This window comes from Centropristis striata, chromosome 7 (assembly GCF_030273125.1).
Source record: "Centropristis striata isolate RG_2023a ecotype Rhode Island chromosome 7, C.striata_1.0, whole genome shotgun sequence".
Classification (NCBI taxonomy): domain Eukaryota; kingdom Metazoa; phylum Chordata; class Actinopteri; order Perciformes; family Serranidae; genus Centropristis; species Centropristis striata.
Window position 1 is genome coordinate 35762425 of NC_081523.1, and position 17500 is coordinate 35779924.

General features: G+C 41.8%; 2 protein-coding genes across 2 annotated transcripts in view; one reads left to right on the plus strand and one right to left on the minus strand.

Moving 5' to 3' along the window:
* The window catches only part of fibcd1a (fibrinogen C domain containing 1a), an 8580-nt gene extending 6418 nt beyond the window's left edge, over window positions 1–2162 (minus strand). Inside the window, exons 1-2 of the mRNA XM_059337614.1 lie at window positions 2143–2162; window positions 1105–1183 (exon numbers count right to left, since the gene is read on the minus strand). Coding sequence (XP_059193597.1) covers window positions 1105–1182 — 78 coding nt within the window. The 5' untranslated portion in view covers window position 1183; window positions 2143–2162. The remainder of the gene's footprint in view (window positions 1–1104; window positions 1184–2142) is intronic.
* Window positions 2163–6573: 4411 nt separating this feature from the next.
* LOC131974937 (uncharacterized) overlaps window positions 6574–17500 on the plus strand; it is a gene marked incomplete at its 5' end in the record, with an annotated part of 13663 nt that continues 2736 nt past the window's right edge. The window contains 9 exons of the mRNA XM_059337446.1: window positions 6574–6638; window positions 6722–6938; window positions 7022–7337; window positions 7411–7461; window positions 7565–7608; window positions 12286–12371; window positions 12469–12516; window positions 12604–12664; window positions 12806–12923. Coding sequence (XP_059193429.1) covers window positions 6574–6638; window positions 6722–6938; window positions 7022–7337; window positions 7411–7461; window positions 7565–7608; window positions 12286–12371; window positions 12469–12516; window positions 12604–12664; window positions 12806–12923 — 1006 coding nt within the window. The remainder of the gene's footprint in view (window positions 6639–6721; window positions 6939–7021; window positions 7338–7410; window positions 7462–7564; window positions 7609–12285; window positions 12372–12468; window positions 12517–12603; window positions 12665–12805; window positions 12924–17500) is intronic.

The window sequence follows — 17500 nt, forward strand, 5'->3', positions numbered from 1 at the left end:
TCCAAGAATTGCCCCATTTTCAAAACCTCCAGGTCTTTAAAATGACCATTACTCCTTCTAGTCAGGAGGCTGAGCTAAATAAAGGGGACACGTCGGACAAAAGCTCCACATGTTTTCCACATGCTCTCTATCACCATAAGTTTCAATTTTTGATGGACAACTTCATCAAGATTGTGGATCGGAGATGGCAGCCATATAAAGTCTATGAGAACCAATGTATCTTCCAAGCCACTCAGAAGGTCGATCTTGGTGTTAAAATCTACATTTACTGGGTCAAGGACTAGATCACTAGATGATTATTTGATCCAATATGTTTATTTTGGCCATGTATTTATGTCATTTCCAACTGATTAATGTAGGTCATATATGGTGCATATATTCTGAAAAATGAATAACATGCATAAATTCAATTAAACTTTATTAGCTTCACTCATATCTTTTAGTACATTCGTAACCACAAAGATCTGTGCAGTTCCAGTGAGCCTTCCTGCATGTGCACCTTGCACCACAGACACTTTACAGTTTCCCTTCAGTAATAATAATAATTATTGTTATTGTTATTATTATCATTATTTTTCTTTTCTCATATGGCATTGCCAAGTGTTGGTGCTTCCTGTCCATCTTGAAAATGATACCTTTCTAGTGGTCTGATTTTGGTAAACTTAGTTTAGTATGTTATTAAGGACATCTAATACTACAAGAAACAGCTGAGAAACCTTTTGTTAGAACTTTTTTAGGCAGATGGACTGATGCAGACTGTGCATTTCAAAGGGTTTCTGGAGGGGTTGTGTTATGGGATGTGTTGTTTGCAGGGCGTCTCGTGTCTCTGGGTTTAATCCTCATATGTCAGTGACAGCTGCTGCAGATTAGAGACACTTTGACCTGATAGTTTAACTGCAGATTAACACGAATTAACTCTCTGTCTGTCTGTGTCTCTCTCTGCCTGTCTTTCTGTCCCCTGAGTTGGACGTTGAATGTAAATAGTTCTATCAGATATTTTGTCTTTGTTCTGTTTGAACTGTTTTCCGACGCCACAGTGGCTGAAGGTAAGGGGGAGGTGCTAATAGGCTAACAGGCTAACAACTAGCAGCTAGCGTAGCGTACCTTGTGTTTGTTGGACCTCTTGCTGCCGAGCTCGGAGCTGCTGTTGTTCATGATGGTCCACCTGTCGTTCAGCATCATCCTGAAAGACACACACACCTGAGACAGGTCAGCCTGCTGCAAAGCCTCCTGGGAGATGGAGTCCTTCATAGGAACGTGTTCCCGTCAAAATAAAACTCTACCCATAAAACATGTAGAACCCGTAAAAACCCGTAGAACATGTAGAACCCGTGGAAAGCATAGAACCTGTCGAACCTCAATAACCCGTAGAAATTCTAGAACCCGAAGAACTCGTAGAAACTGTAGAACCTGTAGAACCCATAGAACCTGTAGAACTCATAGAACCCGTAGAAGCCATAGAACATCCTGAAGTGGAGCAGTCTTGGTCAGGACGTTCATAAAGGTCTGTAATCTCTGAAACTACTGAGACCCCTTTTCAACAAAAATCTGGTTCCTTTGCTGGTTCTGGTTCCCAGTTGGTTGAACTTATGAACTGTCTCAGAACCTGTTTGCTTTTTGACAGAGAGTCTTTAGGCTGTGGACAGATCAAATGAATGACACAGGTGTTAGTTGGTGTTGTTGGTCAGGTAGCCCCGCCCCCAGCCCCTGGTGTGAGAGGGTCGTGGTTGGAGACCAGCAGAGACTTGGTACTGCTCTGGAACCAGAACCTGCAGAGAAGTGGTTCAGGATCAGGACTCAGACTGTCCTGGTGGAGAGGAGGTATAAAGGATCTGTAGAACCTCCTGAATCACAGAGTCTGCACCAGGATCTGAGGCTTGTGGAGGACTCATAGATTTCTGCAGCTTCTGATCCTCCCGATGTCCCAGACTCCTGAACCTGTGAGGATTAAAGAGTCTCGCTCCTGGCCATTTGTTCCACATTTGCTGCTAAATTAAACCTTTTGTTAATCATGAATCAATAAAAATGTATAAAAATCCAGTCATACCCGATTTATGCAGCTCACAGTCTGTTGAGAGACTAGTTAGAGACTCGGTGAGCAGCTGGTGAGACTCTCTGAGCGTCTGTTTGTGTCAGAGTCACTTTAGTTTGATGGATCCTCAGAGAGTCTCTGAACGCCTCACAATTTACAATTAATAAAGTTCCTATCTATCTACACTTTATTATCAGAGTGATCACAGAACCAATATAAATAATATATAAATATAGTCATAAATCAACAACATCTAATTTTATTTATGTTTAATTTCTAAACGTTATTTAACCTTTGAACATGTTCAAATCCTCTGATTTACTTTTTATTTATGTTTAATTAATTATGATTGTCGACAATCTACAAACAAAAAAAACAACAACAAAAACAACAAGAACACCACCAACATAAGAAGCTGAATATTAATAACTTACTTCCTGTCTTCAGGCTCCAGCAGACGACAACGAACCAAACTTTATTTCTTCTCTTCAAACCAAACGATCATCCTGAGACACAAACAGGTCCTCACCGAGACACAAACAGGTCCTGACCAAGTCATAAACAGGTCCTCACTGAGACACAAACAGGTCCTCACAGAGAGAGAGAGAGAGAGAGAGAGAGAGAGAGAGAGAGAGAGAGAGAGAAGAGAGAGAGAGAGAGAAAGAGAGAGAGAGAGAGAGAGAGAGAGAGAGAGAGAGAGAGAGAGAATCTGAGCCCTGTACAACAAAGCTGGATTTGAGGGTTAGCAAGGTAACTTCAGCTCTAACTCTGAGTTTTCAATATCACGAAGGTGGTTCTCTTTTAATCTGACTAGATCACCATGGCAACTCATGCTGAGAAGTTAACCTGGTCAGGACCTATGGTCAGGACCAGTTACTGAGTGTAACATAGTTACAGTAGAGTTACTGTATGTAACATAGTAACAGCTACAGCAGTTACTGTATGTAACATAGTAGCAGTAGAGTTACTGTATGTAACATAGTAACAGCTACAGCAGTTACTGTATGTAACATAGTAGCAGTAGAGTTACTGTATGTAACATGGTAACAGTTACAGCAGAGTTACTGTATGTAACATAGTAGCAGTAGAGTTACTGTATGTAACATAGTAACAGTTACAGTAGAGTTACTGTATGTAACATAGTAGCAGTAGAGTTACTGTATGTAACATAGTAACAGTTACAAGTAGCAGTAGAGTTACTGTATGTAACATAGCAACAGTTACAGTACTGTATGTAACATATGTAGGGGTATCTGGTTGCAGATACAAATTGCCTCCAGCAGGGGTCACCCAAAAGATGTAAGGGGTATCTGCTTATTTAGATCAATTTTGCTATCAGAAATTGAATTGCTTGTAGGAAGCCAAATTAAAGTATATTTTATGTGGATTAGTGTGTGAGCAAATCAAATGAGTTAGAGTTACATGTACAACTTAAAGTCTGTAGAGCAAGATTAATCATGATCTGCAGGACATTTGATACTTTATTTTTAACTAAAAGAACATTTTTACATTAACAGAGGATATACATATTTTATTTTCCATAAATAAAAACAAATGAAAGAGCAGAAGCTGTAAAAAGTTAAACAATCAGATTTCTGAATGGACTCTGAGTTGGTGCCTCCTCCTCCTCTTCTTCTTCTTCTTCTTCTCCTCTGTTAATGACAAACACATGTGGACCTTCAGCAACAGGAAGTGATGTCACTCACACAAGCTGCATCAACAGCACAGGAAGCTGAGGCGGGATTTTCACAGTAAAGGCCTTATTAGTCTTATTTGTGGATCAGATGATGAACTGATGTTCAGATAAAGATTCCTTTAACCAATTCAACCCTTCACATGCTGGGAACTGTGTGTGTGTGTGTGTGTGTGTGTGTGTGTGTCTGGGGGGGGGGGGGGGGGGGGGGGTCACGTGATCTGGGCTCAAACAAAACAAAATAAACAAACTAAACAATCTAAACAAACTAAACAAACTTCTCCCTGAAGAGTAAAATCATGAGGTTCAGTGGAAAGCTCCAGAACATCATCCAGCCTTCAGTGTCTGTCCAAAGAACACTTTCTTTGGTGCCATAAAAATAAAGAAGCTCTTATGTTGAAGGGGCAGACAGGAAACGAACCTGTTGGTGGTTTTAACTTGAAAATCTACAGCTGGTTTGAATTTTTTCTTCAGAGGGAAAATTTAAGAAACAAACAGCAGAAAGACGAAAAACTTTACAGGCAGACAGTCAGATAGTTAGTTAGTTTAATAGTCATATAGTGAGTCAGTTGATCAGTTATTGATCAGTCGTGGAGCTGTGATGGATTCTCTTTGCAGCAGGAAAAGGTGAGTCACAACAGATTTAATGTTTCATTATTATTATTATTATTATTATTATTATTGTCATTATTATAAATGTAATAAAAGTCAGATTAAGTCCAAAGAGATAAAAGTGAAAATGTGTGTGAAAATTTAGACTTTCAATCTTTGAGTTTGATGATAAACTGATGAAATATTTTTAATGTGGCTGCTGCTGGATTTCATTTGAATAACAGAATAAAGTTTAAAATCAGCTTTAATAGGATCAGATGTTAAACTTCACATGTTTTAACTATTTAAGTAACATCAAATAATTCAAATATTTTCTGCTTCAATAAACTCCGAAGAACAAAAACAGTCAGTTTAATGTGTGTGTGTGTGTGTGTGTGTGTGTGTGTGTTAGTGTGTTCATCCGTTAATCCTCCTCGTTATCTTCAATCAGTGTGACGAGCTGCAGCTTCACTACCTGTTTCTAATCCTTTCTTCTTCTGCTGCTGCAACTCTGATTCACTGACACAAAGATAAAAAAAATAAAGATAGAAAAAATAAAAATGAAAGAAATAAAAATGAAAGAAAATAGAGTTCAAAGAAATAAAGATGAAAGAAATGGAGTTCAAAGAAGAAAAAGATTAAAGAAAAAAAAACAAAACAAAATGTTAGTTTGTTTTATAATAATAATAATAATAATAATAATAATAATAATAATGACAAGAACAACTAGAAAATTTCCTCTGGGGAAATTCTAAAAGGGCCACGGGGGCTACTGCCGGTGTGTGTACACTATGATGAGATTCTTCAGAGATTTCAACCAATTAATACTAGTAATGTTATGATACTATATTATATACAAGGAGCACACCTACAACAAGCATTCCTTTTCAAGTATTCATTTATACAGCAACCTATGCCCTTTAACCTCAAAATGTGTGTGTGTGTGCGTGTGTGTATGTGTGAGAAGCATGTGTATCTGTATGAGGGGTATTTTTTGCCTGCGAACTATACTAAAACGGCTTAACCGCGTCGCCTGTGCCTGCAAAAAGACTGATAAATAGGCGTGCGTACAGACATGCGTATTGTGAGTACACCAGATAAAGAAGAGGTGACGGGTGAAAAGTGCCATGCCATGTGCGCACGTAGTCGACGCCTGTGCGCACACTCGTCTCAATGTACAAATAATTATTTACTTTACGATGACGAATTTTGAGTTTAACAGCTGCTTCGCTTCACAATTAAAGCAATTCATGTATCACCGAGAGACTGATGAGAGAAAACCATAATACCTATCATTGATCCGACTTCACTTTGATTGTCCTGAGTTCTTCCTGAACATCTACATATGTTTTTTGTGAAGAAAAATTTAGAAGTAGCTATGTGAGAGCGATCTGAAAAACTGTTAAATATGCTTTTCTACAGAAATCTTCCTACATTTTTAATATGGGAGTCAATGGGGCTGTTGGTGCATGTTTTTTCCTACGTTTCAATGCATAAATTATTTCTGAAGAGTGGAATTTGCGGCCTGGAGCGCAGTTTTCACGAACATTCCATTCAATACACACCCATTATAATCTCAGAATTTCTCCAAAAATGATCACGGTTCTTGAACAGGGATTGATAAAAAACTATATGACCTATCGAAACGTGGATTAATACACCAATACACAAGACTTGTGTCTACTGTTTAAAGTTTAAATGGTCTAGTCTGTAGGTGAAATTATGCCGGAGAAGTAGATGTTTGAAAATCTCCAATTATTGTTCTTTTTCGCTCATTTTTTTCAGCCGTCCCATTCACTTCAATGCAAAATTTTGGGCAGTTTTTCGAGACTTACGTCATATTCCGTAGAGAAAAGTAATAGCACACCAATCTCGATCAAACCGCACGTTTTGATATATAATTTGTATATCGGAACAAAATTGCGTCCGGAAGAGGAAGAAGAAAAAATCCACAGTATAACAATAGTGCTCGGAGCTTTGCTGGGAGCAATTGCCCCGTGGCCCTAATAACAATCAGTTTGTTTGATTAATGAAGTGAATTTTATAATCTCTCTTTGGGGGCGGAGCCTCGGCTGACGTTCTGCTCTCTGATAGGCCCTGTGGTGGAGCTGCTCTCCAGCTGCACCAGGAGGCCAACTGTCAGCCTCCTGGCTGTAAGAGAAGGTGCAGAGAGGAGGAGCAGGAGGAGGTGAAGAGGAGGAGGAGGAGGTGCAGAGAGGTGGAGCAGGAGGAGGTGAAGAGGAGGAGGAGGAGGAGGAGAACAGGAGGAGGCTGTGAGGAGAATAGAGATCCAGGAGAAGATCTGCAGAACCTGAAGAGATGGTGAGAACACACACACACACACACACACACACACACACACACACTGCTGCTGGTCTCTCTGAGGTTCTGGTCTGGTTCTGCAGGGGTCCACAGTCCAGAAGCAGAACCAGGACCGTTATTGGGATCGGGTCTGAGTCTGGGCTCAGGTGTGGAGATCAGGTCCAGTTCTGCAGACCTGAGGTTAGACTGGCCCTCATCAGGAAGACCAAGCTCCAGACTGATCCAGGATCTGCTGAGACCCAGAAGGACCGGAGGAGCTCGGTCACATGGACCAGAACCACAGGTTCCTCCCCGTCTGAGGTCAGTAAGACACAAGTCTCAGTGTGGCATCCTGTCCTCGGGTCTTAGTACCGCCCACATCTGATCTGTCTGTTCTGGTCCAGGTCAGGTCCAGGTCCACAGGAGGCCCACTGAGGACCACAGTCTCAGATCAGTCCTCAGGGGCCAGAATCAGCCGGAGGAAAGTCCTGGGTCCAGAGTCCAGCAGAGCAGACGGCGCGCCAGCCAGGACCAGGACAGGATCTGAGACTTGCACCAGGACAGATTCTGAGACCAGGACGAGGACAGGGTCTGAGACTAGGGCCAGGACAGGGTCTGAGACTAGGACCAGGACAGGGTCTGAGACCAGGGCCAGGACAGGGTCTGAGACCAGGACCAGGAGGAGGAGGAGGATCCACCCGTCAGTGTTCAGAGGCAGAGGTACGATCAATAAACTCACCATAATAATAATAATAATCAGTTATCTGATCAATAATCAATAATCTCTCTGTAGGTCTGCTGCGGCTGTCAATCACTCCGGGGGCGGGACAACTCATCATTCACAGTAAGTGCTGCAGCCAATCAGAGGAGAGCTTTCATTGACAGACACTTCTGATCAGACACCAATAACTGATCAATAACTGATGACAGTTCTGTTCTCTCTACAGTCCACGAGGCTCGCGGGCTGAGGTCATGTGACTCCTACGTGAAGGTAAAGAGACTCCAACAGGAAGTCAACACACACACACACACACACACACACACACACACACACACACAGAGTAACAACAGTCCTCTGGTTGCATTGAGATAAGTGAAAGTATATTGGAAATATCCAGAAATTCACTGAAACTACACTGACTGGGCAGTAAGAGTTTTTCAGCTGGGGCGGTCTGAATATCTCTGAATATTTTTCTGTGATTAGCCTAAATCTGCATTCCTTTCTGAATTCTGAATCCTCAGAATTCATCTCTGTGAGGGCAAGTGAGCAATTAAGGGGCCACCTAGGGGCGGTTACAACCACCCAGGTGTGAGCAATTTAGCACCTCAATTGGAAATTCCAACCATTCACAGCTCTGGAAGAGGGCGGTCTACGCTGGTCACAATCAGCCTGAATGCGAGAACAGCCGTGTTTAATTACAGTGACACTATAAGAAAAGGGGCAATTACTGAAGCGGCAGCATCAGCCATCCTCAGGTAAGACAGACGAGACCAAGGCAAGTAAGACGGACGAGGCTAAGGCAAGTAAGACGGACAAAGCTAGCAAGTTTACCTTTGCAAGTTCACCTAGCAAAGTGAACCAGTCCTATTCCCTCCACAGTCTTACAATTGTACCACTTCATTCCTGTTGTTGTCTCCAGTCCACACAGAAAACATCTTGCCAAAATGTGCAGAAACCTAACTAACCTCTGGCCTCTAAAACAGTCCTCACACAGTGTCACCTCCTTCTCCATGGGCCTGTGCAACTGCCAATTATGCAGTAAACAAAAGCGATTTCATTACGGCTTACATCAACCACCTGTCTCTTCAGCTCCTTGCTCTCACTGAGACCTGGATCAAACCACTAATTACACCCTCTCCCACAACACCAGTCCTTCTGGGTGAAGAGGTGCGATTGGCCTGCTAATTTCCAACAAATGGAATTTCACCCCACTGTTGCATTCCACCGATTATGACACTTTTGAACACCATACCATTGCAGTAACTGCTCCTGTTAAAGCCTACGTTGTTGTCATTTACCGACAAGCTAGACCCTGCTGTCTTCCATACCTGATCATGACTGTCCGCTGCTTGTCCTGGGCGACATGAACATCCACTAAGACAGTCCAGACTCTAATAACTTCATGTCGTTAATTCATTCCTTTGAGCTCCAGCTGGTCCAAAGTCCTCCTACTCACAAAGCTGGCAAGAACCTTGCCTTGATTCTCATCCGTAACTTTGCCACCGATGCACTGGTGGTAACGCCTCTCCACCTTTCAGATCACCTTTTTATCCAGTTTAATGACGCTCTTTCAGAGCGACCCTCTGCTCCTGCATCAATGGTTACGTTCCACCGTAACCTCCGGAACTTATCCCCAAACCACTTCACTCGCCTCTGCCCTACCTCCGTTCACCTCCTTTATCGACAAGGCCTGCTCGACCCAACCAATCCCACCCATGGTTGAATGATACCCTCAGATCACAGCGTACCAAGCTCAGAGCTGCTGAAAGAAAATGGCTCAAATCCAAACTAGCTGATGACCTCATAAGCTACCAGACACTCTTGTCCTCCTTCTTAGCCAGCATCACTGCTACAAAGGATGTTTTTTACAACGACAAAGTCAACAGTGTCACTGACACTTGTAAACTCTTCTCCACCTTCAAATCACTACTCAACCCTCCGCCTCCTCCCCCTCCTACCTGCCTCACCGTGGACACATTTGCATCCTTCTTTACAGGCAAAGTTGCAGCAATCAGCAGCCAATTCTCTTACCAGCTCACTCCCCACCCGACTCCCGGCACTGAATCACTGGCTAGCACCTCATTTTCTGGCTTTACACTCCTCTCTGAGAGTGAGGTAACCAAACTGTTGACATGTAGCCATCCTACTACATGCTTGTTGGACCCTATACCAACAAACCTTCTTCAGTCCATTAGCCCAACAATCACGCCAGCTATCACACAAGTGATTAATGCGTCACTGTCCTCCAGCACTTTTCCCACTTAATCGGAAACTATCGCCCTGTCTCACTTCTTCCATTCTTATCCAAAACTATTGAATTGTCTTCATGTTGCAATTGTAGCAGGGATAGTGATGAACCAGAGACTGGACCTCCCAGACACATGTTTTTGTACTACGATCACTTGACACACATCAACTGTACTCAAGTGATCTCCATTTCACTAACTGTGACACTGCTGCATCAACTAGCTGGAACTTTGTTGAATTAGATCAGTTACTTTAAAGGGGATAAATACTTATGCAATCATTTATTTTACCTCATTTATTTCCAATGAATTGATAATATTTTGTAGAAATCTGTTTTCACTTTGATATTAAAGAGGGTTTTTTTTCTAAATTTAGAAATTTCCTCAACAAAATATATACAGGATAAATGGGAACGGGAAAGCGGCCTAACAATAATGGACAATGAATGGGAGGACATTTGTCTATCTCAATGGAAAATTACAAAATCCCATGCATGGATAGCCTGGGTATACCCATACTGCCTTGCATGCTCCATATCATTTAGAACTGCGAAAGGGTCTGTTGTCCATGGCTGATCCTTAGCCCTGTTTTAGGGATCCAATCACAGAACGGGGAGGGACGGCAAGACGATAACGCGTACTATTGGACAGACGGAAGCTTGTAGCTTGGAGTTTTCTTACGGATCCGACATGGCTGCAGCAGACGCAAAGCTCTCATTGGACCTAGCTGTAGACAGGTAGTTTAGAGCCAAAGTTGATTTTAAAAGAACAACAACGTTTGACTTTACACTCCTTTATCACCACCAAAAAGGATGTTTTTGCCTTTCTTCCGACAGGATTTGGCAAAAGTCTAATCTACCAACTAGCCTCACTACCGCTCACTGCTGAAACGCTGCTGATCTCGCATGCGAGCCGGGGGACAGCGGAGCCGGCGAGAGTCACGCAGCAGCTTGTCTATTGCTCATAAAATCAGTGGATGTGTGTGGCTGAATGACATGAGGGGGAAATAAGGCGTAAAAAATAAATAATCTTGCAGAAAGCGAGAACTGGAGAAGCAAAGTAGCAAGCAACACTCTCACAGACACACAGACACACAGACACACACACACACACACACCCGGTAGACTGTGAGCTGAAACTATAGAGCAGCCAGAGCCAGAACATGCTGCAGAAAAATGTTGCAGAAGCAGAATTGAACATTTTAGTCCCAAAGTGCCATATCTCATTTGTGATATAGTCTGGCGTTAGCAAGGCTAATGCATGGAAGGAATTTTGCTGGAAGAATGTAACTCGATATTTTATCACTCCACTCATGAAGGTGCACCAAAGTAATGGTAATTCCCAGTGCTGGCGGAAATGTGGATGTCAGGCTGCAGGTCATTACCATGTGTTCTGGGAATGTCCAAACATACAGAGTTACTGGAAAGATATACTTAAAGCAATACAGGATATTTTTAACACACATATACCATTTGATTTCAAAATCATGTACTTAGGTTATATCCCCCCAAAACTGAGTGTTATTGACAAATATTTAATGGGTGCATTACTGGCAGCTGGAAAAAAGGCCATAACTAAAAGATGGATGTTGTAGACTGCACCTACAGTTAAGAATTTGATATTGTGACAATAGATATATATACCATGGAAAAGGTAACTTTTTCTCTCAACCTAAAGTTAGACATATTTATGAAACATTGGGAAAGATGGGTGCAGTTCATCAGACCTATAAGAAAGGATTTTGTCAAGGTAACAAGCTGAAGAAATCCACTTTTTATTTGATTTACTTTTTTTGGGTTTCCCACTGTATCTAAGTGATGTGAATGCAAATGAATGATGCCTAACTGCTACAGACATTTATATTTATTTATTCATGTTATGTATTCACTTTTTGCCTCCATACCCCTCTGGATGTAAATAGTTAAATTGTGTGTTTTTGTTTTTTCCTTTTCTTTACATATTCATATTATTAAAAGGGAATGGACAATGAACGTTTGGAACAAGAAGCTATTGATACAAAACCCTTGGCTCTGTACAATTTTGATGCTAACAACTGTAAATACATTTGTACTTGTCAATTGTTGTGAAAATTCCTAATAAAAAGATTTTTAAAAAAGCCTCAAATTTTTGAAGAAAAAGACAAATTTATGAGAAAAAAAATCACAAATTTATGAGAAAAAAATCACAAATTTTACAAAAAAAATTATCCATGTCATGTGTCTCACCACTGCTCATCCAGCTCCACTGGCTACCTGTTTCAGCATCAAATCCAGATCTCTAATGCTGGCCTACAAAGCTGTCTCCGGTACTGCACCTACCTACCTGACACCCTGATTCAGGCATACACTACTTCACCACCAATGAGCTCTTCCAATGAATAGCGCCTGGCTCTGCCACCCGTTGGTCCAAGGCAATCCAAACTCTTTGTGTTGGTTGTTTCCCGTTGGTGGAACCACTACCAGTTCCTACCAGAGCAGGAGTGTCCCTCTTTACCTTTAAAAACCTCCTGAAGACCCAGCTCTTCAGAGAGGACCTTCTCTCCTAGCACCACACCACAACTCTACTCCTTAAAGAATCCTCACTAGACCTTATTGCTGCACTAACGCCTCTTACAGCACTAGACCTTCATTGGTTGACTAAATGTAAATGTGACCTCATTAATACATACTGAGTGTGTTAATCTGTGTGTGTGTGTGTGTAGGTGGTGACCTCTGACCTCAGCATCAGGATGAAAACTCCTCCAGTCTTCAACAACAAAAACCCTGAATACAACCAGGAGTTTATACTGTGAGACACACACACACACACACACACACACACACACACACACACAACCACAGTAGCACACACACACGTTGACGTTACCTGTGTGTGTGTGTTCCAGGTGTGTCAGTGATGATGTTAGCAGGTTGATGGTGTCAGTGTTCAGCAGGTGAGTGATGACATCTTTGCTTTGAATATATGTGTTGCTCTGTGTGCCTTGTGGGGACCTACAGAACTAACAGGTGTTGTGTCTCAGGTGCAGGCAGCTGATTGGCTGTATGAGTTTTGGGATCCGTTCTCTGGTCTCGTCCTCTGAGGTCAGTGAAAAGAGAAGCTTTTATTTTGAAAAACTTTAAACAATAAATTATTTATAAAAACATTTATTGTTACTTTTCATTATGATGAAATAATTGACAGTTTCTCTTCGTGTGTTGACCCCGTCCCCTCTGTATTGGCAGGTTGTGAGTGGTTGGTTCTACCTGCTGGGGGAGGAGTTTGGGCGGAGCAAACACCTGAGAGTGACATCACAGCAGAATAAACCAATGAGGAGCTCAGAGGAAGTCCTGACATACTGCGGTGAGTGACCTGTGGTACTGCAACAGCATTCTTATTATTGACCTCCATTATAAAAGAAGCGTTTTCACCATAGATCTCCATTATAAAAGAAGCATTCTCCCCATAGACCTCCATTATAAAAGAAACATTTTCATTTACATTTACATTACATTATATGTCATTTAGCTGACGCTCTTGTCCAAAGCGACTTACAATAAGTGCATTCAACCTGAAGGTACTAGCCTTAGACCACAGGAACCAAGTAAAAACAGAACTTTAAGAGCCAACTGTAACTGCTACAGGAGTGCTATATGCTAAAGAAAGAAGAGTTGTTGTTTTTTATGTATTAGGTGATCATGACTTAATCGAGGTATTGTTGGAAGAGGTAGGTCTTCAGCCTGCGGCGGAATATGTACAGGCTGTCTGAGGTCCTGATGTCAGTGGGGAGCTCGTTCCACCATCTGGGATCCAGTACAGAGAAAAGTCTGGAAGTGGTTTTTAGGCGAGTTGACCCACGCAGGGTGGGAGTTGCCAGCTGTTTGGCTGATGCAGAGCGGAGAGGACGGGCAGGATTGTAGGGTTTGACAAGATCCTGGATGTAAGCTGGGCCTGAACCACTAGCAGCGGAGTAAGCCAGAGCTAGAGTCTTGAAGCGTATCTGCGCAGCCACTGCTAACCAGTGGAGGGAGCGGAGGAGTGGTGTTGTATGTGAAAATTTGGGAAGATTGAAGACCAATCGAGCAGCTGCATTCTGGATGAGTTGCAGAGGTCGGATGGCTTTGGCAGTCAGACCTGCCATGAGGGACTCGCAGTAGTCCAGGCGTGAGATGACCAGCGCCTTGACCAGGACCTGAGCTGCCTTCTGGGTGAGAAGCGGATGGATTCTTCTGATGTTATGCAGCAAGAATCTGCAGGATCTGGTGGTAGCGGTAGCGTTTGCAGTGAGGGACAGATGGTTGTCAAGAGTCACACCAAGGTTTGTAGCGGTCTCGGTGGAGGCAACCACTGTGTTCTGGACAGTGATGTGGAGGTCAGTGGTGGGAGAGCCCTTCCCTGGTAGGTAAAGTAGTTCAGTCTTTCCCAGGTTGAGTGTGAGGACATCCACTGGGAGATGTCGGCCAGACATGCAGAGGTATGTGCTGCTGCCTGTGTTTCAGACTGAGGAAATGAAAGGATTAGCTGGGTGTCGGTAGGGGGAGACAGTCTGATCGGGAGAATGGGAGCGAGAAATTGATGAAGTAGTGATCAGAGACATGAAGTGGAATTATGGAGAGATCAGTAGTAGAGCAGTTCCTGGTGAAGATGAAATCAAGGTGGTTTACGACTTTGTGAGTAGGTGGTGATGGAAGTGAGCAGAAGAGCGAAGGAGGAGAGTAGAAGAAGTAAGTCTGCTGACTTCTCGAGCTGGATGTTGAAGTCGCAGAGAAGAACAAGTGGTGGGCCATCTTCAGGGAAGTTTGAAAGGAGGACGTGAAGAAATTCTCCTAAAGGACGAGGTGGGCAGTGGAGAACAACAATGGTTATTGGTGAGGGAGAAGTTATTGTTTCAGCATGGGATTCGAAGAACCATCGGGAAAACTATGGCAGTGGATGGAGGGAGAACTTCCAATTGCGGTTGATGAGAAGACTTGTTCCCCCACCTCTACCAGTGGGTCTAGGCCTGTGAGAAAAGGAGAAGGCAGCAAAAAGAGCTGCAGGAGTGGAAGAGTTGGTTGGTGTTAACCACGTCTCAGTGAGGGCAAGGAAGTTCAGTGATTGCTGAGCAGCGAAGCCAGAGATGAACTCCGTCTTACGGCATGCAGACTGGAGTTGACACTTGAACCGGAATTGAGTAAGTTGTCATGGTCAAGGGAAAGAGGTAGAAAGATTTGAGTTTGAGTTTATTTATTTAAAACAGGCACAATACATATTAATGAACATATACATGCAAATATGCAAGATTATAGCCAACAGCTAATTTCCATCTTAAGTCCCTTTGGCAGGCAAATCAATAAAACATCGATAACAAAAAGTTGGCAGTTGGCCTTCATGGCCAGAATGAGCAGGAGGAGAGAAAACGTGTCCTTGAGCACAATAGAACAGAAAAGAAAAAGAGGAGCAAGAACAATGAAAAGTATAGTGGATCATGGAACATCCAGGCCAAGGGTCAGGGGACCAAACGTATTTCACTAGTGTTAAACGCTATGTTTATTATATCAAAGGGTTGATTAAAGTGCATAGTGCTTAAGCGTTAAAGTGTTAGGTGCTTAATTATATTGCAGATTGCCCGATTGCACAGTAAATATAAAGTGCTATTTTAAATGCACAATAATCAATACACATTACATTTATTAAATACCAGCAATGGTAATTTTATGATATTGGGAGTACCCATTTTTAAGAATATAAAGTGCATCTTGCCTTGCATGTAGCCCTAATACCTAAAAAGTAAATAAATATATAATAAATAGTGAAGATATTAATGGGGAAGAGGGAGTATAGTAATCATAATAAAGCAGTGATGTTTATGTATGTACTCAGTAGAAATTGCGGATGGTACCCCAACAATTAGCTAACATTAAAACAAATATACAAGTTTAGGCACAGTTGTGACAACAGTGTTGTTCTTCCAATAGCCAAGCTTTAAGATGTTTGCTAAAAGAGGTGAGAGTCGGGAGTTCACGTATTGTGTTTGGTATTGAATTCCAGATGTGAGAAGCACGAACAGAGAAAGTGGCTTGACTAAAGGCACTTTTTCTAAAAGGAACTACACAGTCACCTCTAGAAGCAGCTCTTGTTGATCTGTTTGAGTTTTTTTTCACAAATTCTTGTAATGGAGGAGGTGCTTTGCCATGGAAGAGTTTGTAAATCAAGATGGCGTCGGTGTGTTTAACAGTGTTGTCCCAGCTTAAGCGCTCATGTTTTTTAAATATCTGACAGTGATGGTACGTTTTTGGTTTTTTATCTAATACTTTTAGAGCTTGTTTAAAAACTGTTTCAATTGGCTTTAGTGTCGTCTTACAGGCCGATGCCCAACTTGTTACGCAAGGACATGTGGGGCATAATCATAGTGTCACAATACAATTTTGCTGACTCAAGAGGCATCATCGGCATACATTTGGCAGGTGACATTCGAAGGACAACAGTTTGGCAGATCGTTTATAAACAAACTGAAAAGCAGTGGACCTAGGACTGACCCCTGTGGTACCCCAAGATTGTTGTTACCTAATGTTGATTTCATGTTCTGTATCCTAACACACTGTGATCTTGCAGTTATGTATGACTCAATCCAATTTAGAGTACTTGGGGAGAAGTTAAAATGAGACAGTTTAATCAGCAGTATCTGGTGGTTAATGGTGTCAAACGCTTTTCTAAGATCGATGAAAACAGCACCGATGACACCGCCTGCATCCAGCTTTGATTTTATATTTTCCAAAAAGAAGCAAACCGCTGTCTCAGTAGAATAATGTTTTCTAAAGCCAAATTGCATCTTGTTTAAGGTATAAGGACTGTTGTTAAGGTGATCTACAATTTGCTCCACTATTTTTTCCATGACTTTGGAGACTGCTGGAAGTATGCTTATCGGTCTATAGTTGCTGGTTTCTGCAGGATTACCTGACTTAAAGACTGGTGTGATGACAGAGCACTTCCAGGGTTTAGGGAAGGAACTTTCGTTTATGGATTTATTTATAATAGTAGTTAAGGGTGCTATGAAAAACTCTTTGTGATATTTTAAATGTTACGTCCATACAAAATGCATCTTTGGCTTTAGAGTTTTTGAGGCCACACACAGCTTTATCAACTTGTGACTGCGACACTACGCACAAATTAAGAAAGTGTTTGTCGGCGTTCAGTGGCATTGGTGGGTGGTATTCTATCTGAGGGCGGTTGCTTTGAGTCAGTTCTTTAACTGAGTCTATAAAGTAGTTGTTCAAAGTTGTTGCAATTTCCCTTGGATCATGGATGACTTTCTCCTCTAGCTGCAGCTCCCTAATTTCTCTGTGCAATATACTATTTCCTGTCAGTTTTTTTATATTTGTCCAGATCTCTTTAGCATTTCCTCTTGCAGTACTAATTATATTAATAAAAAAATTTGCTTTTGACAAACGAATTTCCTTTACCACTTTATTTCTAAGAGAAGTAAATATCTGTCTGTCGTTCACCCTTTTCGTTTTAAGTGATATTTTAAGAGCATGATCTCGTTTTTTCATTAATGTCCTTATGGTTTCATTTAACCATGGGAGGTGATTCTTTTTTGATGGTTTTACTTTAATTTTTCTAGTAAATGCAGACACTGTGTCTTGGATAACAGCCATAAATACATTACAGTTGTCACAAACATGATTATGGGTGAGATAATTATCCCAATTGATATTGTTTAGTGCCTGTGTCAAATTTGGAATCTCCCTCCTTGGTACCCTCATCTGCTCTGATATTGTTTTCTTAGTACAAGCAAATCTATTTTTAGATGGCTTTCTTGAGAACAGAATGAAGTTATGGTCTGACAGACCTGTGATCATATTGAACGTCTTTTGAATTCTGTCACTCTTATTGGAAAAGACAAGATCTATGCATGTTTCAGAAGAAGTAGTTAGTCTAGTAGGACCTTTGACTAATTG